We start from the raw sequence: 21,985 nt of genomic DNA on the forward strand, positions 1-21,985 counted from the left end.
AGGTAGAGAATGAGATAGGTAATAGGAAGGATGAGAAGAATAGTAGCAATGCAGTCTTAGTAAATAGTTTGACAGTTTTGTGGGAATTAATTGTTTAGCAGAGTGATGGTGTTCAGGGAAAAAAACTCTCCTTGTGTCTAGTTGTTCTGGTGTGCAGTGCTCTATAGTGTCGTTTTGAGGGTAGGAGTTGAAACAGTTTATGTCCAGGATGTGAGGGGTCTGTAGATATTTTCACAGCCCTCTTGTTGACTCGTGCAGTATATACAGGTCCTCTGTGGAAGGCAGGTTGGCAGTGATTGTTTTGTTCTGCAGTCCTAATTATCCTCTGAAGTCTGTGTCTGTCCTGTTGGGTTGCAGAGCCAAATGTTCAAAGTGACAATAAAGTTATTCTAAGTCTTAAGTCTTAGCGACACGATATACTCGCCTCCTTGCCAGTGTGGGATGTCCCGGGCCTGCTTGGAGTCTGTCCCTCGCGAAGGCCCAAAAATTTGCCCCTTCCCTCCCCCCCAGTTTGGTTACGGAATAGGAAACAGAAAATTCCTCAGGGAAAAAAATAAAATCCAAGTTTTTCTGCATTTCTCTCTCATTCCATTAGAACATCGAGCTCAAAGTCGAATTGGAGAGCGTGAAACGAGAACTCCAGCAACGAGAGCAGTTGCTCCGGAAAGCATCGTGAGTATTTTCCCCCCACCCCTCGGACGGGCCTCCTTGTTTAATTGTGTTTCAGGTGCCCAGCTGGGCTTCCCCTCTGCAGGCCAGGCTGGGGAGGTGGGGGGAGGTCGAGAAGGGAGGTGCAGCTGCACAGCAGCTCCATCCTTCGGTCTTCTGCTGCTGTTCTCCTCCTCCTCCTCTTCCTCTTCGACGGTTCCATGTTTGGCCTTTGCAGGAAAGCCGTCGAGAGCTTGGCCCAGGGTGGCGATGCCGAAATCCAACGTCTGAAGGAAGATGCAGAGAAAAAAGTCCAGGAAGTAGAAGCAAGCTTGACTAGCAGGATCCAGCTTCTAGAGGAGGCAAGTCTTAGAAGTTTAACGGCGATGAGAATCCTTAAAGCTTAAGAAATAAGAATATAGAATAGAATAGAATATAGAATAGAATAGAATAGAATTAGGTTAGAATAGAATAGAATAGAATAGAATAGAATAGAATTAGGTTAGAATGGAATGGAATGGAATGGAATAGAATAGAATAGAATAGAATAGAATAGAATAGAATAGAATAGAATAAGGGAATGGAATAGAATAGAATTAGAATACAATAGAATTAGAATACAGAGAATGTGCTGCAGAGAATCAAGTTCAAAACGTGGTCAACAAAAACTGTAACTATAAGTCCAAAGGCAAAATGAGGTAATGAGTCTGGCAGGGCAGGAGAAGGAATTCCAGATGTGAAGGAATGGCAGTAACTCAACCCGGTTGGGAGGATGCCAGGAACGCAGATAACCAAAGTCAACACAAGATAAACTCACGTTTGTTCCCAACAGATGCCACACTCAGCTTGCATCTCTTTTAAACTCTTAATCCCAGGTGTGCCTAATGAAGGGAATCAGGGCCCTTTCCTCCCCTGTAAGCCAGGCAACCCACATTGCTCTCTCCTCTGTTCCACCCTGCGTGCCCTAGAATGAAGAGGAGTGGGCCTGAGTCTTCCTCTGAACTCCCTCTCCCTTGTTCTACCTCTCCCCTGCTCTGCCCAGCCAGACTTTGCCCTTCCCCCAGTTTCCTCCGCAGCCAATGAAGCCACTTTCCCGCTCCCTGTCAGCTGTTCGTCTTCCTCAGATTCAGACTTCGACAGGGGCATGACAGTCCCTTGGTTTCAATGTCTCTCTTTTCCCCCCCCCCTTTGTACAGGACCTTCGAACCGCCCGGGAAGAAGTAGAGAAAGCGTTTGCTTTGACGGACCGCGAAAGAGTCCAGCGACTGGCTGTGGAGCAGCAGCTCTCCTTAATCATCACTGCGCAGGCCAAAGATATTGATATCACGGCCCTGCTGGGAGAAAAAGACAGGTTGAATACCTATCCTCTTTTAGTCAACCCATAATCCCTTGCGGGGTGGAGTCTGGGCAACTGAATGGAGCTGAGTGTTTTACTGACCGGATGCCCTTCCTGTCACCAGTGTGGAGTTTTATTCAGCTGATAAAATTCTCATCGTGCCCAGAGAGAGAAATATCTGCCTCTACCTAGGATCGAACTCACAGCCTCCTGATTGTGGGGCGAGAGCTCCGCCTGTAGGCCACTGCACCACTCACAGGTTGAATGTCTATGGAGCTTCTCAATCATTCAGGTCAAGGTTGTCCCAAAAGATGCTTTTCCAAAAAGACAACTGGACCTTCTTGGGTTTTTTCCCCCCGTTGAAAATGTTTCGCTTCTCATCCAAGAAACTTCTTCAGTTCCTGGATGGAGAACTTCTTGGATGAACTTCTTGAACTGAAGAAGCTTCTTGGAGGGGAAGCGAAACATGTTCAAGGAAGAGAACCAAGGAAGAGTCCAGCTGCCTTTTGGGAAAGCACCTCTGGGACAAAAGGAGAAGTTAGGCTACTGCTTGTAGCAGCGAAAGTTTGCTTTCTTTTAGCCCGGTGGGATTACCGGTTGACCCTGATCGGCTTGGGGCCTCCACGCCCTCCTCTTGGGTAGGTTTCTATGGAGAGTCTCAACCATCCAGGTCATGGCTGTCCCAAAGGTGCTTTTTCAAGAGGCACCTGGACTTTCTGGTTTTTCTTTGAAGAGGTTTCGCTTCTCATCCAAGAAGCTTCTTCAGTTCTGGCATAGTTAAATGTCTATGGAGATTCTCAGTCCTCCAGGTCATGGTTGTCCCAAAGGTGCTTTTTCAAGAGGCACCTGGACTTTCTGGTTTTTTCTTTGAAGAGGTTTCGCTTCTCATCCAAGAAGCTTCTTCGGTTCTGGCATAGTTAAATGTCTATGGAGATTCTCAGTCCTCCAGGTCATGGTTGTCCCAAAGGTGCTTTTTTAAGAGGCAACTGGACTTCCAGAAAGTCCAGTTGCCTCTTGAAAAAGCACCTTCGGTACATCCTGAGTAGGCGGTGAGACCCTAACTGCAGAGACTCTATCTCAGGGGTCTGCAACCTTAAACGCTTCAAAAGGCCATTTGGACCCGTTTCCCCACAGAAAAGAAAAAACACTGGGAGCCAATAATTTAAACAACCGGTAGGGCTGAGTGGGCGTGGCCTACTCAAGGTCACTCCCTCCCACCCAGTCACCACCTGCTCTGGAATGTAGAGCAAGTCTCCTCCCCCTTCCATCACCCTTACCTTCTCAGGCCAGGCGAGGAGGGAAGGGGAGGGGCCAGCCAGTGGTGGGATCAGCCGACAGGGAGCCCAAAGAGCCCATGTGGCTCCAGAGCCGCAGGTTGCAGACCCCTGCTCTGTCCTGTGAGTGAGGCAACCTTTGGGGTCTGCTTGCTTTCTCCTTCCCTGTGGTGTAAGAGCCTTGGTGTTGTGCTCGTAGGTGCATAGAGCAATTGAGGCTCTCTCTGGAAAGGAAAAACGCTGCGATCCAGCTCTTGGAGGAAGGACAGAGAAGACCTTCAGAAGAAAGCCAAGATCCTAGTGCTGCACTGGATGATGAAAAAGAGAAGGCCTTAGAGGTAAGGGACATGTGGGAGGTTGCTAAGGATGGTCAGTAGGCGGAAGGTTTGTCCCATCCATCCATCCATCCATCCATCCATCCATCCATCCATCCATCCATCCATCCATCCAATAAAGGAGAATATATAGCTCAGGGTGGAACCGTGGGGTCCTTGGTGCTGTCTGAGCTTGGAAGTTTTCTTGCATATGTTTCATCACCCAACTAGGTAACATCATCAATGCGAGAAGAGAATGGAGGTTACAAAGGAGGAGGAAGAGGAGGAGGGGGAGGAGGAGGAGAGGAGGAGGAGGAGAACTGTGGGGTCTTTGGTGCTCTCTGAGCTTGGTAGTTTTCTTACATATGTTTCATGACCCAACTAGGTAATATCATCAATGCTAGAAGGAAATGGGATTTGCTTTTGGTTATATGCACTTGGCTTGACCTGTTTGCGTCATTTCTCCTCCTTTTCCTCCTCCTCCCTCCCTCCCTGCAACCCCCCTCCTTTGTAGCACTGATGCTCTTACCTAGTTGAGTCATTAAATGAAAGAAAACAAACCAAACTGAGAGCTATTTAACAGGGATCAAATCACTTGCACTGATGCTGTTGCCTAGTTGGGTCATGAAACATCTGCGAGAAAAGAACCAAGCTGAGAGAGAGCACCAAGGACCCCTTACTTATCTGTTCATTCATCCATTCCTTTGTTCAATATGTATGGCCTTCCATCTAACTACAAGTGCTTCTGTGTGGTGAACAAATCATAAAACAAATTAAAGGAAGTTACCACCACATTACAAAAATTAAAATAACACTCCATAGCCAAGTAGGGTTTTATAATCCGCAAGGAAGCATCTTAGAAAACATTTTGATTTGCTTCCCTCTCTCTCCGTTGTTTAAACCCTAGGGAATGCTTGCATACCAGCTTCTCACTTTGGTGGAATCGATGAGGAGAGGCAATGTTGGTCTCTTCAATTTCTGTTCCAGGTTTCTAGTCCTCATGCCTTCTCAATGCAATTCTCTTTTTCCTCCCTTCCCATTCCCTCGGTTTTTCCATGCTGCTAAGCACAAGTAGCAAACAGCCATCTTATCTTTTTTTTTTGGTTATCGCCGAAATTAAAATAATTTTTTTTCTCTTCTTGTAGATTCTCAGGACCGAATTCAGCAGTGAAAAAAAAGACTTGGAAAAAAGGATCGAGGTACGGCACTTGTATCTTTTGCACTCAGAACTTTAACATCCCCAGGAGGAGAATTTGGGGGAGCTTTTTTCCCCTCTTAAAATTCAATTTTCTGAAAATAATTTCCCCAAGCCAGAAGGACATTTAGCTGGAACCCGTTCTTCTGTAGCCCAAATAATTGTTCTCTATCAATTCTGGGGACACGGTGGCCCAGTGGCTAAGGCACTGAGCTTGTCGATCAGAAAGGTCGGCAGTTCAGTGGTTCGAATCCCTAGCACCGCGTCACGGAGTGAGCCCCCGTTCCTTGTCCCAGTTTCTGCCAACCTAGCAGTTCAAAAGCATGTAAAAAATGCAAGTAGGAAAATAGGGACCCCTTTGGTGGGAAAGGAACAGCATTCTGTGCGCCTTCTTTGGCGTTCAGTCATGCCGGACATGTGACCACGGAGACGTCTTCGGACAGTGCTGGCTCTTCTTCGGCTTTGAAACGGAGATGAGCATTTCCCTTCTAGAGCCGGAAAAGACTAGCGCGGATGTGCGAGGGGAACCTTTACCACCACAATACAACGTAGGTGTGTTAAAATCGAATTGAATCTGGATTTACATTAAAAAACAACAACACTTTTAGGGTCTCCAGGAGAACCTTCGTGACCGGGAAACGGAGCTTTCTGCTGAAAAGGAAAACGCACTGAAACGTGACAAAACCATCCAGGGTTTAACCCTTGTTTTAAAAACCAAGGAAAATGAGGTAGGTGAGATTTTTGTCCGTCCTGCCAGGAACATCTGAAAAAACCGAACAAAATCTTGAGGCTGAAGAATATATCAAAATATAAATGCATCCTTGCCTGTATCAGATTCAAAGTCCCCTTTTCTATGAAGGGAGGCATCCTCTACTCTCTGTGGTCATTGCTGGTTTCCATCTCTCTCTCTCTCTCTCTCTCTCTCTCTCTCTCTCTCTCTCTCTCTCTCTCTCTCTCTCTCTCTCTGTGTGTGTGTGTGTGTGTGTATGTACTGTATATGTATATATATGTCTTCTTTCATTTTGTTTCAGAATGGAGAACTTGCTTCTGAAATAGAAAGCCTGAAAGCATTGTTGGCCAAGTCTGGAGAGATCGGTTCCCAAGCTCAGACACAGAAATTCAAGGTTGGGCAAAGGAGATGGAGGAGATAGTAGTATTTGCAGCTCAGGGTGCAACTGTGGGCGGTCCTTGGTGCTCTCTGAGTGGGGTTGTTTTTGTTAGGAATATAAGTCACCTAACAGCTATTTGGGTTGGACAATATATAAACCAGGATAGACATTTTAATACTGTCTCTTTAAGAGAATCATAAAAGTGTAATCGGGTGTGGCTTCTCAAACGGCCATAAGATGGAGCCAGAAACCTGGGTTGTCTTAGTCTTAGTCTCAGAAGAGAGTGTGTCTCAGTCTGTTTCCTTCTGTTGGAGAGTTTTGCCGTTCTTCCTAATTGACTGATATTTTTTGGATTTGATGTAAGTCTGATACTGAACTGTTTTTGACACTGGACTTTGTTATTGGATTATCCCTGGACTGAAAACTGACTGATGTTACCTATGAATGACTTTGGACGGCTTGTTTGAACTTTGCTTAACGTTTCTGAAAGTAAAAACCAACATTATCTCAACAGTTTTCTTGCAGACGTTTCATGGCCCAACTAGGTAACATCATCAGTGTTAGAAGGGAGTGTGGTTTGTGGAATGGAGGAAAAGGAGGAGGAGAGAGGGAGGGAGGGAGAACAATGACTATCTGGTCTTTAGTGCTCTGTGAGTTGGGTTGTTTTCTTGCAGACGTTTCATGACCCGACTATGTGACAAGGAGTGGAGTTTGTGGACTGGGAGGGAAGAGAAGGAGGAGGATGGGGAGAAAGGAAGAGGAGGAGTATTGTGGGGTCCTTGGTGACTCTTAGCTTGGTTTGTTTTCTACAGACTTTTGATGACCCAACTGGGTAACATCGTCAGTGTTAGAAGAGAGTGTGGTTTCTGGAGAAGAGGAGGAGGAAGATTATGGGATTCTTGGTGAATTTAGTTGTTTTTCAGCAGACCTTTCATGATCCAGCTAGATAAGACACTGTTCTAGAAGGTGCTGTATATAAACAGAGAACAAAGCCCACTCCCTTCTAGGACAGATGATATTACCTAGTTGGGTCATGAGACGTCGGCAAGAAAGCAACCAAGCTCAGAGACCACCAAGTCCTTCATGGAGTGGGACCGCCCTACGAGAGGCCTAAACCACTTCAAATGCAAGAGAAGGTCGCCATCCCAAGGCACCACGTTTAGTCATGCGCGTGTTAAAAACAACAACAACAACCCACCACCCTTTTAAGACCTGTGGGAAAGGCTGTTGTAACAACCCATTTGATTTGCTTCTCCTAGGAAAGTGCCGAAGGTTCTCAGGAGCTACTGATGGAGAAGGAGACCCTGCTGGCAGACCTGCGCTCGCAAAACCTGACCAAGGACACCGAGAACCGGAAGCTCCAGCGGAGGCTGAAGAGGACCGAACAGGAGCTGAGCGAGCTGCTTCTGGAGAAGGAGAAGCTGGGGAGAGACTTGGAAGAAGCTCGGTGGCAGAAAAACCAGAGCGACAAAACCATCCACGTGAGTGTGCCGCTTTTCTTGCCCCCCCTTTTTTTTGAATATAGAAGGAATAGACTAGACACCCAGCCCTGGCTTATCAACGGAGACCGAGGGGAGCAAGTGGCCAGTTTTAAGTTTCTGGGTGTTGTCATAAAAGAGGACCTGGCCTGGGCGGCGGCGGTGGGTTTCCAATTTTTTTCCTACCGGTTCTATGCGCATGCTTCAGCTGAGCTTCACGCGTCGCGTGGGCTCAAATACAGACCTCTGTCCATGCTGGTGACCTGCCTGAACTGGCTCTTAGCTCAGCTAAGGGGCAGCAATCGCGCGGAAACTTGGGTCTCTTGTGGCTACGCAATGATTCCGAATTGATGGCGCGTTTAACTCCGCCTTCAGCCTGCTCATTTTCCACAGGGTTAGTTATTCCTACGTTAAGTGTGATTTAGGAAAATCCCGGAACCAGCAGTGGGATCCTGCCGGTGCAGTGATCGCAAACGCGCACATGCACCTAACATGTGTGCGCAGCTTTCCTCACACCAGCTGAGGCCTGTACTGCCAGTCAGCTGAGAGGATAAAGGAGAGAAAAGCGCAGGGGAAGGTGGGAGGGCCGATCCTGCGCTTTTCTCTTCTGGGATGACCCAGGGCGTGACACAAAAATAACAAAGTCACCAAAGTAGAATAAATTCCCTTTAATGCCTCCAACTTGGGCCCCAATGTCCAATTATCCTCGGCTGGGTAACAAACTCTTCAAAGAACAATCTACGAAGGGCAGAAATGCAGTCCGAACCCAAAGTAAAGATAATTAGAAATAATTAAAAAAAACCAACACAAACCACACTGAAGGAATTAACACGGCAGGCCAGGATGATAAATTGCAAACTTTCAAAGGATAACGCACCACCCGCAGTTGGGAGGACGCCAAAACCCAGATAAGCCTCGACCAAAATAATGCACGCTTTGCTTCCAGCAAGGAGCCGTGTGCAAATAGCCCACTTATATTCCTGTTCTCCCAGCTGAAACCAATGAAAGGGATCAGGGCCCTTTTCTCTCCCGTAAGCCACGTTGCTCCCTTCTCCGTTCCTCCCTGCGTGCCCTAGGATGAAGAGGGGATTAGCCTGGGTCTTCCTCTGAATGCCCAGCCGGACTGTGCCCTTCCCCAATTTTCTCCACAGCCACCGGAGCCACACTCCCACTCCTGTCAGCTGCTCAACCTCCCTCTCAGAATCAGACTCCAACAGGGGCGTGACATCTTCTTTCTCCTCTTAGCTGATCGTCGGAGGCTTTTTTTTTTTTTTACTACCGGTAGCATACAGGAACCCAAATTGTAGATTTGCGGCTGTCATCTTGCTTCAAGCCAGCAGAGGGCTGTCTCTCTCCACAAATGGCCACAACATTTTCACCTTCTTTTTGTGTGATCTACTTTTTATATGCCTGAATTACCAATGCGGTGTTGTTCCCCACTGTTTCTCTGGTTTTTGTTTTGTTCCCCCCCCCTTCTGCTTGGGTGAGCCAGCAAAAACCTTTCCTGCAAATACGGGCGACAGGGATTTTGGGCACCTGAAATGATTCTTTTACCAAGACAATGTCGTTCTCTTCGTGACCGTTCAAAGTTCAAAGTTACAACGGCACTGAAAAAAAGGGACTCATGGCCGGTTTTCACACTTATGGCCGTTGCGGCATCCCCGTGGTCATTGCTTGACAACTGACTCACATTTATGACGGTTGCAGGGTCCCCGAGTTTACGTGATTCTTCTTTTGCGACCTTCCGACAAGCGGTTGGGAAACCCAATTCACTTAATAACCATGTTACTCATTTCACGTCTGCGGTGATGTTCCGATGTGCAGCAACCCATCTTGGTTTGCAAATGGGGGAGAGGGGAGCCTCTCCTTCCATCGTTCCCCCTCCTCCAGTGTGTCAGGACTGAATTGGGGATGATGGGAATTGCAATCTTGGTGCATATGCAAGGATGGAATATGCCCAACCAAGCAGTTTTGGATATCTGGAGTCCTTGATGCTCTTCGAATATGGTTCTTTGCTTACAGACAGTGCATTACCTAATTAGGTAACATCATTGGTGGTAGAAGAGAGTGGGGTTCGGGAGGAAGAGGAGGAGGACAAAGAAGGAGGAGGAGGAGGAGGACGAGGGGAAGGAGAGGAAGAAGATGGAGGAGGAAGAGGAGGATAGAAAAAGGAGGAAGAGGAGAGGAAGGAGACTAAGAGGAAGGAAGAGGACAGAAACGAAAGGAAGAGGGGAAGGAGAGGAAGGAGAGGAAGAGGAGAGGAAGGAGGAGGAAGAAGAGGATAGAAAAAGGAAGAGGAGAGGAAGGAGAGGAAGAGGAAGGAAGAGGACAAAAGAAAGGAAGAGGGGAAGGAGGAGAGGAGAGGGAGGAGGGAAGAAGAGGAGGAGAATAGAAAAAGGAGGAAGAGGAAAGGAGGAGACTAAGAGGAAGGAAGAGGACAGAAACGAAAGGAAGAGGAAGAGTGGGGTTTGGGAGGAAGAGGAGGAGAATAGAAAAAGGAGGAAGAGGAGAGGAAGGAGACTAAGAGGAAGGAGTAGGAGGAGGACAGAAAAGAAGACAAAAGAGGAAGAGGAGGGGAAGGAGAGAAAGAGAGGAGGAGGAGGAAAGGAGGAGGAGTGTGGGGTTCTTGGTGTTCTCTGAGCTTTGTTATTTTCTTGCAGAAATTTCATTACCTAATTAGGCAACATTATTGGTGGTAGAAGAGAGTGGGGCTTGGGAGGAGGAAGACGAGGAGGAGGAGGAGGACAAAGAAGAAAAAGGAGGAAGAGGGGAAGGAGAGGAAGAGGGAGGAGGAGGAAGAGAAGGAGGAGGAGAGGAAGCAGATTAAGAGGAAGGAGGAGGAGGACAGAAAAGAAGAAAAAGGAATTGGAGGGGAAGGAGGGAAAGAGGAAGAGGGAGGAGGAAGAGGAGTAAAGGAGGAGGAATAGCATGGGGTTATTGCTGCTCTCTGATCTTTGTTATTTTCTTGCAGAAATTTCATTACCAAACTAGAAAACATCATGGGTGGTAGAAGGAGAACTGTGGGGTTGTTTGCTTGCAGACATTTCATTATCTGATTAGGTAACGTCATCAGTGCTAGTGAGTGTGGGATTTCCTCCCTCCATGTACAGTAGCTTGCCCTGTCAGTATGGGTGCATGGGTCCTTGGTAATTCCTTTACTAAGGTATCGTTTTCTGCTTGATTGTTTGTCTGATGTTAATCCTTTCTTATCCGGGTGTCGCTTGCCGAAGAGGATACGTTCTGTTTGTTTCCTTCTTAGCCTCTTTATTGTCTCTTTGTAATGCTTTGTAAACGTGGTTGATCTCTGTGTGCCCATTGATGGCTGATGGTGCCTGTGTGCCGAGCTCCCAAGAATTCCCCAGCGTTTTCGGATTTCGCTTGGGCAAACAACCCCAGCTCAGAGAGAGCACCGAGGACTCCACCGCTCGACCCTGAGCGACGTAAATTCTCTAATATTGATATTTTGGATATTTTGAGCTGGATAGGACAGCTGTGTAATTCACCCACTAGGGATGAAAAGGTACCAGTGGCAGATGAGCTCCATGGATTTATAGCCGGGTGCACATCTGTGTTTGTCTGTGTACAGAAATTTAATTATATCCAGGATATATGAATAAGGATGGAAGCCTGCCGATTGCCCGTCGATGCAAAAATACTTCTGTTTTCTGAATACAGTCTTCGCTGCTCTGTCCATTTAGGTCTGAATGGGGGACAGGCTGGTTTGACCAAGAATTATATATCCTGGCTTAAGTCCTTCGTGGGCTCGAACCCCGATCTTCTCCAAAATCCTGGGTCCAGATTCCAGATTCTGATCCTATTCTACCACTCTCTTTGCTGCGTTATTTATCTCCCTGACTTAACTGGAAGTGGACAAACTTTGCTTTCTAGAATGAAATAGAAATGAAGTCCTGATTATTACTGATGTAAGTGATAAATTTCCCATTGTCGATCACGGTTCAGAAGTGCTCCAAGCTTGCTGGTTTAAAGTAGAATAGAATGAGCTCAGGCAGCAGAACCTATATCGTTTCAGACAAGTGATTGTCCAGTCTCTTCTTAAAAACCTCCAGGGATGAAGCGCCCACGACTTCTGGTGGCAAGCTGTTCCACCGGTTAATTGTTCCCACTGTCAGGGAGTTTCTCCTTAATTCCAGGTTGCTTCTCTCCTTGATGAGTTTCCATCTATCAAGCCACCTATCTGAAATGGTATAGGGTCTCCTGCTTGGGTGGGGGGCGGGGGGGTTGGACTACAAGACCTCCAAAGTCCCTTCCAGCTCTATTCTCATGAGCTCAAAGCTTCTCTTGTTTCAGCTGGAACTTGATCCCGGCACTTGGAAACCTGACACCCAATGCATTTTCTTCCTCCCGATTTGGTTCCAATGTAAATAGATAGAGGATAGCTAGAGATAGATAGCTAGATGGATGGATGGATGGATGGATGGATGGATGGATGGATGGATGGATAGATAGATAGATAGATAGATAGATAGATAGATAGATAGATAGATAGATAGATAGATAGATAGATAGATAGATAGATAGATAGATAGATAGATAGATAGATAGATGATAGATAGATGATAGGTAGGTAGATGATAGACAGACAGACAGACAGGTAGACAGACAGACAGGTAGACAGATAGACAGATAGATAGATAGATAGATATATAGACAGACAGACAAACAGACAGATAGATGATAGATAGATAGATAGATAGATAGATAGATTAGATGATAGCTAGGTAGATGACAGACAGACAGACAGACAGACAGACAGACGGACAGATAGATAGATAGATAGATAGATAGATAGATAGATAGATATAAGAGAGATGAGAGAGAGATGAGAAAGAGGGAGAGATGAAAGAGAGATAAGTGAGGGAGAGATGAGAGAGAGAGAGATGAGAAGGTGTGTGTGTGTGTGTGAGAGAGAGAGAGAGAGTGAGTGAGTGAGAGAGAGAGAGAGAGAGAGAGAGAGAGAGAGTTAGTTTGGAAGTTTCTCCTAAATTCCAGGTTGCTTCTCTCTTTGATGAGTTTCCAACCATTGTTTCTTGTCCTACCCTCTGGTACATTGGAGAATAATTTGACCTCCTCTTCTTTGTGGCAGCCCCTCAAATACTGGAAGACTCCTATCATGCTCTCCCCCCGCCCACAATTCTTTTCTTTAGACTAGCCAAACCCAAATCCTGCAATTGTTCGTCATATGTTTTAGTCTCCAGGCTTTTTATCCTCTTAGTTGCTCTTCTCTGAACTTTTTTCCAAAGCCTCAACATTTTTAGTAGTACGGTGACCAAAATTGGTTGCAGTATTCTAGGTGTGGCCTTACTAAAGATTTATAAAGCGGTACTAATACTTCACCTGATTTTGATTCTATGCCTCTGTTTACACAACCTAGGATTGTGTTAGCTTTTTTTGGCTGCAGCCGCACACGGCTGGATCATGTTCAAGGGATCGTCCACTAGGACTCACAATTACTGTTTTTCAGCCAGGTCTCACCTAATTGTACTTATATCTTTGATTTTTCCTGCCTAAAAAACTTTGCTTTTCTCCACATTGAAATTCATTTTGTTGGATAGGGCCCATTGTTCAAATCTGTCAATATGTTTTTGGATCCTACATAATTAAAAGCCTTTCATAACATCAAGTGGGATCCATTACCACTTGAGTTTTACGGCTTACAGCCTCAATCGGGTTGTTTTCTAATGCAAAACACACAAAGACACACACACACACACACACACACACACACACACGGTTCCTGATGTTATTAAATACATTGCACCAGGGCCTTGGGTGTGTGCAATCTTTGCTCATCCGTCAGGCAAGCGGGAGCGAAAGCATGCCCCAGTGTTTTCTTAACAGCGGTCTCTTTTGAAGGCTACCGCGCAAAGCTTTTTGTGAGTGAGCTGCGCCGCCTTCCCATCTTACTTAACGGCAGGCGAGAGGCAGCTGCTCCATTGGGTTATCAGTCCATAAAACTCACACAGTGAACCGTTCCCCATTTTATTTTATTTTATTTTATTTTATTTTTGAGGGGGCTTCTTTACATCTAATTCGGAAGAGGGAAGGAATGAAGAAGCTAAAAGTTACAGGCTGGGAAATTAAATGATCTCTAAAATAGAATAACGCTAAAGGATGGCGGGCTCCATCCTTGGTTAGGTGCAGCGAGGCGGCTTCTGTGAGCAAGGCGCTCTTGGGATATTAATGCCACCTGCGGTTTAATTGTGGGTAGCAGCAACACAAATTCCCTTCTCGGAGTAATATGGGATGTTTTTTTTGTGTTCAATATCTTTGGCCACCTGAGCAGGCTGATGAGAGGTTTTGTTCGGCTTGATTTATTTACAGTTTCTATCAAAACCTTTATTTACTCCAGGAGTTACAGGCAGAATATATAACCTCATTATTTTTCCCCTCCGTTGAAACTTTAAAGGGGCAAGCTAAGAATTGGGACTGGCCCAAACTAATTTATAAGCTTTCTTAGTTGAGAGTAGACTTGATTCAACAGATATATATACAGGAAGTCTTCGACATTCAACTTTTTCTGCTTAGTGGCTGAAGTTACAACAGCACTGAACAAAGTGATTTGTGGCCGTTTTTCTCAGTTATGACCTTTACAGCATCCCCATGTTGTGGCCCGCTAGTGGTGGCAGACTCAAACAGTGAGGAGGTTGGGGAAGGTTGATCTCCAGTCCTGGGGAAGGAGTTGGAGATTAGTGGGGCAGATGAACAGCTGGAGCCTGTTATCAGTGTGCGCATGCACAGAGCTGCCAGGAGAAGGGAACAGCTAAGGAACAAGGATTGACTCAGGAGTAAAGCCACAGGTGGACGGTGAATGGCCCCTCCCATAGGGAATAAAGAGGAGCGAAAGGGGAGTGGGGTTTGCAGGAGACCATTAGTTCAATTCATGAGGGTGAAGATCTGTTCCTGACTCCTTGCCAACTATTGTCTGCTACAGAGTGGCATTTGGAAGATATCGGCCTGGCAGTTCTCCAAGTCTGTAGCTGTGAAATCTCTTGAAAGACCGTTTGCCGGGACTTTGCTGGAGAGAAATTCCCTTTAACCTAAATAAAAGGGCTTTTATTGGGACGAGGAGTCGGCTTCGTGATCTTGGGAAGCCCAGGTCAGAATACCCCATGGTCATGTGATCAAAATGCAGATGCTTCATATTTATGACGGCTGCCGTGTCCCAACCGTCAAGTATTGCCTGCACAGCGCGGTCCCCACCTTCAATACTTGCTTAAAAGAACAGTGTTGAGTCAGTTTTTTTAATGAATGGGTTTTATTACAGATGCATTTGGTTGCTACAGGATAACTTTATAAATTCTGTTTCTCTGCTGAGTTCTTTTTCCATCTCTTTTTCAGGGTGGTGTTAAAATCTTATCTGTTTTTTTTTTAAAGCTGGAATAACTTCTGAGCATCTGGCTGGGTGTTTATCTAAAAAAAGCACCTCCCCTGTTGTTGGCCTGTCTTAATGTGCAGAAATATATTCAGTCCGGGGAGAAATTCTGCGATTTGACCCAGAACTGCAATTCTCTAGGGCAACATCTCAGCGACACGTGGAATATGATTTTTTTAAATTTTATTTTTTCCTACTGCGCTTGTTACATTTCAGGGCTCTTTACCAGATTTCACACCTATTATGAAATCCCCAGACAGCCAAAAGCTAATACAGATTTCCAAATGAGATCAGGCGGCTTCAAAACAGAATATTTACAAACCAAACAGGGAAATGAAGGTTTGAACATGCAGAATGTATATTAAAAAAACAGTGTTAGCTGCCGTCCAGTTCCTGAATTCAAGACTTCCCCAGCCTACCCAAACAATAGTAATTTCTTTTGTGACTTGTTTCGTCTTAACCTGAAGATCTTTTAATTGCCTACGCTGGGAAATTGTTGGAGCAAATTTGTCCCATTCTCAAATTTAAAAAGAAAGGGAGCGTTACGTTTTAAATACAGGTAGTGTCAACTCAAAAAAACATTTCTATGCCTGTTTTAGAGTTGACATGAATAGAAGGGGCGGGGGGAGAAAAATTTGAAAGAGCAGCACAGCAGTTTGTAACCGGAAGTGCATTCCATTCTTATCTTGCAAGGATTATAACTAAGCTACCAGAGTTTCTGCTGCACAAATCTCTAATTGGAGAATGTGATTGATGACTCTTGGCTATGAATGTGTTTCGTTGGAGAATATGAATTATGATACACCCAGAGGGGTGCGGGAAAACCAGTGACAGTCAATTACGTGTCTCAGAATTGGCTTCATACCTTACCTGGCAACTCTCCCAGCCTGATAAAAGTCTGTAGTTGTGAGCTCTCTTGAAAGACTTGTTGGCCGGGACTTTGCTGGAGAGGAATTCCCTTGAACCTAAATAAAAGGGGTTTTTATCGGGACGAGGAGTCAGCTTCAAGCTTTTGGGAAGCCTCGGTCAGAACGGTCTCCAGATCTCTTCCCAATTAATCCCGCCACCCTTGTGCTTTCTTGTCTTCTCTTCCCCATCCAGGACCTTCGGAACCAGTTGGAAAAAACTCAAAACGAGTTGGCTGAGAAGGAAAAGGCGATCGAGCTGCATTACGAGGTCCTCTTGAGTGACGGGGATCAAAGGTTGCAGGACCAGAAGTTGGTCATCGCACGCCTGACGGACGGCGTGGCTCAGAAGGATGAACTGCTCCAGGTGAGGAGAACATCTGCTGAAGGGAAAGTTCTGGTGTTGTTAAAGAGGGCAGTGTCATCGTTTGATGGCTTGTGAAGAACCGCACCAGGAATGGGATGGGTCTAATTCAATGAAAAGAAGGACCAGGGCTGATAGAACATAGCTATCTTCCAATAGTTATGGGGCTGCCCCAAAGAAAGAAGGGGGGACAACTTATTTTCCAAAGCACCAGAAGGCAAGACAAGAAGCAATGGACGGAAACTAATCAAGGAGAGAAGCAACCTAAGGAGAACAATTAATCAGGCGTCAACTTCAATCAGAATAGAGCAGGAAAGGGACCTTGGAGGTCTTCTAGTCCAGTCAAGCAGAAGATCCTATACCATTTCAGACAGGTGATTGTCTAGTCTCTTAAAGACCTCCAGTGATGAAGCATTCACACCTTCTGGGGGCCAGCTGTTCCACTGGTTGATTGTCCTCACTGTTAGAAAGTTTCTCCTTAATTCCAAATTGTTTCTCTCTTTGATTAGTTTCCATCCATCGTTTTTTTTGTCCTTGCCTTTTGGTGCTTTGGAAAATAAGTGGAACCCTTTTTCTTTGGGGCAGCCCCTCGAATACTAGAATGCTGCTATCCTGTTGCCCCTAATTCTTCTTTTCTTTAGACTAGTCAAACCCAAAACCTGCAGCTGTTCTTCATATGTTTTTGTCTCCATCAAGTAATCATCTTACTTGCTCTTCTCTGAACTTTTTCCAAAGCCTCCACCTCTTTTTTTTTTTTTTGGTAATGTTTTGTGACCAAAACTGGACGCAGTATTCCAGGTGTGGCCTTACTAAGGTTTTTTTTTAAAGTGGCATTAATACTTCATTTGCACCAAAACAAATTCCTTGTGTGTCCGATCACCACTTGGCCCATAAAGAATTCTATTCTAATTCTTTTCTATTCATGAGATTTTGATTCTATGCCTCTGTTTATACAGCCAAGGATTCTGTTGGCTTTTTTTGGCTGCTGGCTCATGTTTCAGTGATCTCACAGTTACCGTTTTCAAGCCAGGTTTCACCTTCTCTGTCCTTGTACCTTTGGTTTTTCCTGTGTAGGTGTAAAAACCTCGGTTTGTTTGTTTTTTCTCCACATTCAATTTCATGTTGTTGAATCGGGCCCATTGTTCAAGTCTCTCAAGATTTTTGGATTCTGAGTTTGTCTTTTGGGCTGTTGGTTATTCCTGCCAGCTGGGTGTCATCTTTGTAGAACAGAAGTTATGACTGGAGGTTTTTAGGAAGAGACTGGACAGCCGTTTGTCTGGAATGGCATAGAGTCTCCAGATTGAGCAGGGGGTTGGACTAGAAGACCTCTAAGGTCCCTCCCAACTCTGTCATTTTGATTTTCCTTTCTCGTTAACTCAGACTTCCTGATTTTCTTGAACGACCCATGGCCTTTAAAGAAATGGTCGAGCCCTGGTGCATTTCACAAGATTCCTTTGCTGGAACTGTGAAGATGGGCCAAGATTGGACATCAATTATTTTGGTTTTTTCAAAACAGAGGGACAAAGTGAATGTTTTTCTTTTTAGCAACTTGCCTGCTCACGACAAACAACACATTGTTTGTTTCGGTTTCTTTTTCCTCCCACACAGACTCTTGATGGGGTCATTAGAGAAAAAGATTTGAGGCTGCAGGAATGGTCCACTAAGTTTCAAAATCTGGAGAAAAATAAAGAGAGTCTTGAGAGACAGAACGAAGCCTTGATGGAAGAAAAATGCGCAGCCCAATCCGAGCAGCTGGTGACCAAAATGATGCATGAATTAGAGGTAGACCTTCCCTGTTTGACTGTATTTTCTCCCAATTATTTTATCTATATCTATATCTATATAAATAAACAAATATTCCTGGGAAATATGTGCCTCACATTGTATTTAGAGGCTATTTCAGAGTTAGTCGCAAATAGAATATAATCAAGTAGCTCGATACCCGTGCTTCACTATGAAACTATGTGGTCAGGCTTAATTTTTGGGGAGGAAAATAAGGGGGGGGGGAAATCTGCCTCTGTCTACCAGCATCCATCGGTATTCATCTGGCTACTGCCCTGTCAGTATGTGAAAGAGTAGAGGGCTGTTTAGAAACGGAAGCAGTATTTGCTGTGTGAGCAAGGAGACAGCAAGGAGCATGGGCGTGGCTTAGCTCAACTGTTCTGTACTAAAGCTGCTTGTGGCTGTGAAACTGAAACTCCTCTGCTTGTGTTTTGCATTTGGAAGAGATTTCTTTTCAGGTGGGGAGGGGGAGTAGAATTCTTAGCATCAGGGCGTGTTAATAATAATGATAATATAGGAAATACTAATGCTCTTGATGGTCATTTCAAAAAATCCTTTCTTAGTGAGCCCCTAGAAGCCAAGAGGAACATGACATTCAAGTTTGTAGGCTTTTGCTTCTGGAATTTTTTGATGCGTCTTTGCTTTTATAGATAGATGATAAAAAATAGGACTAGATAGGGTAGACAGATGATAGATAGCAGTGTGGTAATATCTAAAAAAGGACTAGGGCTGACATGATAGCAGTGGTAATAAAGGGGCTGAAGAGAGGGGGTCAACTTTTTCTCCAAAGCATCTGAGAGCAGGACAAGAAGCCATGGGTGGAAACTAACTAAGGAGAGAAGCAATCTAGAACTAAGGAGGAATTTCCTGACAGTTAGAACAATTAATCAGTGGAACAATCTGCTTCTAGAGATTGTGAATGCTCCAACACTGGAAGTTTTTAAGAAGAGATTGGATAAACATTTGTCTGGAGTGGTGTAGGGTTTCCTGCCTAAGCAGGGGGTTGGACTAGAAGACCTCCAAGGTCCCTCCCAACTCTGTTATTGAGAAACCGTAATGGATGATAGCACATCTCTCTTTAGACTAGAATTCTGATCTTCTTAAACTTTCTCCATTCACCTTGCAAGGTGGATGGGTTGACCCATCTGCTAGCGGTGTCTCCTTACGGTGGTTATTTCAGTCAAGGTTGTTGCAGAAACACAATTTGTTGAGTTAGTGCTTTGAAGGAAGAAAAAAAAACACCATACTGTGGAATTGATCAGTATTCTCCAGAGCGGTCCAGTTGGCCCATCTCTAGGTTAGAACCTCCCTCCTTGTCACAAAACAAGAACTAAAGATCATCATCACCTTTGAATGACCCCGTCATCCCTTGTGAGGTGGAGTCTGGGCAACTAAATGGAGCTGAGTGTTTACTGGCTGGATGCCTTTCCTGTTGCCAATGCGGAGTTTTGTTCAGCAGCTATATTCTCAGTGTGTGCCCAGAGAGAGAAATATCTGCCTCTAGCCAGGATCGAACTCACAGCCTCCCGATTGTGAGGCGAGAACTCCACTTCTAGCCCACCGCACCGCTCGTTTTGCTTCAGATAAACAAGCGACTTTTTCTTTTCAGAGAGCCAAAGAGTCCGAATACGCGGAAATGCTCGAAACTCTCCGAAAAGAGCACACCATTTTTTCGACTTTGATCAAGTCCCTGAAAGATTCCGATGGGTGAGCAGCGTCTTACTTTGCCTCAGAGTGGATAAATGGTCTTGGAGCATTTTGGGGTGTACGTGTGCGGCATCTCGGCAACGTTTCCCAGGGTTTCTCAACCCACAAACTCCTACACAAAGCCCAGCCGCGGAAACAACGGCTAGAAGAAGAGATGGAATCCCTTGGCTAACTTCATTTGCACGACGTCCTCCCCAAACTTACGTGGTGATTCTGGTGCCAAAGGTCTGCTTAACATTCCTTAATGGAAGGATTGCGATGACCAAATATCTTCATTTGGCCTTTATGTGGGTGAGAAGGGGTGGACTAGATGGGCCAGGCCCATAAAGATTTTTTTTGGGGGGTTCTTAAGAACTGGGTCTGGTTCTCCTGGGAGGACTTTCCTGTTTATTTCTCTGTTCAGAAACAACCCTTGTTACAAGAAATGAATCCATGAATGTACAAATAACATAAATTAAAATTATGAAGGAGAACTAGGAGGACGAAGAGAGGAGGAGGAAGAGGAGGAGGAAAAGGAGAAGGGGAGGAGGAGAAGGGTAAGAGGAGGTGGAGGAGGAAAAGGAGGAGGAGGAGAAAGGGGTGAGGAGGAGGAGGAGAGAAGGAAGAGGAAGAGGAAAAGGGGAAGAGGAGAAGGGAGAGGAGATGTAGGAGAGGAGGAGAAGGACAAAGGGGAGAGGAGGAGAGGAAGAAGAGGAGGAGGAAAAGGGGAAAGGGAAGAGGAGAAGGAGGAGAAGGGGAAGGGGGGAAGAGAAGGAGGAGAAGGAGAGCAGGAAGGAGAGATTGGGATGAGAAAGAAGGGGAGGCGGAGGAAGAGGAGGAGGAGGGGAAGTGGAGGAGGACAGAAGTAAGTTGTTGAGGACACTGAATGAAGATTCTAAAGTGGTCCCCAATGTAGTCCTCAGATTAATGGGCAGCAGTTCATAGATCTGTTCTTGTTCCTTTGTGGAGGAATATCTCTCCTCCCACCTGTGCCTCAAGGTGATGGAGTAAATTTTGGATCCAGTCTTTCTCCCTTCCCCCCACCCCACATCCATCCTGCCAAGAACTGAATCCCAGTTGTGTCACCTTTAATCAAGTAATGCCCTTCATTAAGGAAATGAACATGCAGCCTTTTGGCATTTATGTATTGATTTGTTTTCCAAGCAATGCTTAATTCTGGGATCTGCCATTTTTCCTTCCTCCCTCCCTCCCTCCCCCCTTTTTTCTCTCCCTCCTCCTCCTCTTCTCCTCCTTCCTTCTCTTCCTTTTCATCCTTCCTTCCTTCCTTCCTTCCTTCCTTCCCTTCCTTCCTTCCTCCCTCCCTCCCTCCATCCATCCATCCATCCATCCATCCATCCTTTAAAAGCGACTTCATTCAGAAGGAGATCTTTTTATATCTGAACAAAAGATGCCAGAGGTCCAGAGCGCAATTTCCAATTTCCCCCAAATGTTTCATGAGTTTGGTGTCCTTGGTCTTCGGTTAAAAATTCTTCTCTCTTCTTTTTCTTTTTTCTTTTTTCTAAATTAGCATAAATAATCTTCAGGAGGAGCTAAACACCATCTTGTCCCTGCGGAAGCAACTCGAAGAAGGCATCTTGGAGACCTGGAATTTGCGGAGAACGTTGGAAGAGCAAATCCGGGATAACAGGAAGGAAGGTGAGCAGAACAGGTGGCGAAATAACCTCTGGCTCTCCAAAGAGAATAGATGAGTTCACGGTGGACAAAAATACAAATGTTGGTTGGAAAAGATGACAATGCAGCATATTGATTTAAAACCAGAAATATTTGTCAGGATTCCGGCACTTAACCCCATTTAAATCATGAATCTCGAGCCAAACTTCCAAAACTTCAAAAGGATTTATTGGGAGTTAAAAGGGCTAGCATTGCCTGGGTGTAGCCGACTCTTTCATTGTCAACCTTGACCCTGGCCCCCACCCCCTGGGTGTATCGTAATTCATATCCTCCAATGGGACACATCCATAGCCAAGAGTCATCAATCATGTTCTCCAATTATGCGCAGCAGAAACTTTGGTCGCCTAGTTACTATCTTTGAAAAAAATTATGGAATGCAGTTTCAGTTTACAAGTTGCTGCATTGCTCCCCACTCCCTTTCTGTTGGCAACTCTGAAAGACCATAGAAATATTTTATGACAATATTTTTGTTAGGCATTTTACCCGAAACTTACAGTAAAGGAAATGCATATTTAATAGAATAGAATAGAATTAGAATAGAATAGAATAGAATAGAATAGAATAGAATAGAATAGAATAGAATAGAATAGAATAGAATAGAACCAGTTGTTAACATTCTAAGCAGTTCGGAGAACCGGTTGTTAGAAGAAATTACTGGTCTAATCCTGTAAGGAAGGCAGGAAGGAAACATTCTGGTGTTGCTTACAGAAACTGCCTCTCCATTAACCCTAATTACATTCTTGGCAGGACTAGACTTCCTGTCTCAGGAACTTCTCTGGAGTTTTTTCCCCCTCCTTTGCTGGTACTTT

At 45.2% G+C, this 21,985-nt stretch overlaps 1 protein-coding gene across 1 annotated transcript in view; it reads left to right on the plus strand.

The window, feature by feature from the left end:
• The window catches only part of CDK5RAP2 (CDK5 regulatory subunit associated protein 2), a 75,929-nt gene that overhangs the window by 6,536 nt on the left and 47,408 nt on the right, over positions 1-21,985 (plus strand). Inside the window, exons 5-16 of the mRNA XM_087943843.1 lie at positions 596-672; positions 887-1,010; positions 1,845-1,999; positions 3,458-3,596; positions 4,718-4,771; positions 5,376-5,495; positions 5,799-5,891; positions 7,136-7,357; positions 15,849-16,019; positions 17,625-17,798; positions 19,408-19,505; positions 21,013-21,140. Coding sequence (XP_087799969.1) covers positions 596-672; positions 887-1,010; positions 1,845-1,999; positions 3,458-3,596; positions 4,718-4,771; positions 5,376-5,495; positions 5,799-5,891; positions 7,136-7,357; positions 15,849-16,019; positions 17,625-17,798; positions 19,408-19,505; positions 21,013-21,140 — 1,555 coding nt within the window. The remainder of the gene's footprint in view (positions 1-595; positions 673-886; positions 1,011-1,844; positions 2,000-3,457; positions 3,597-4,717; positions 4,772-5,375; positions 5,496-5,798; positions 5,892-7,135; positions 7,358-15,848; positions 16,020-17,624; positions 17,799-19,407; positions 19,506-21,012; positions 21,141-21,985) is intronic.

The sequence above is a fragment of the Notechis scutatus genome, chromosome 15, assembly GCF_049901735.1.
Source record: "Notechis scutatus isolate UNSWTSFEM ecotype Mainland chromosome 15, rNotScu1.2, whole genome shotgun sequence".
Taxonomy (NCBI): Eukaryota; Metazoa; Chordata; class Lepidosauria; order Squamata; family Elapidae; genus Notechis; species Notechis scutatus.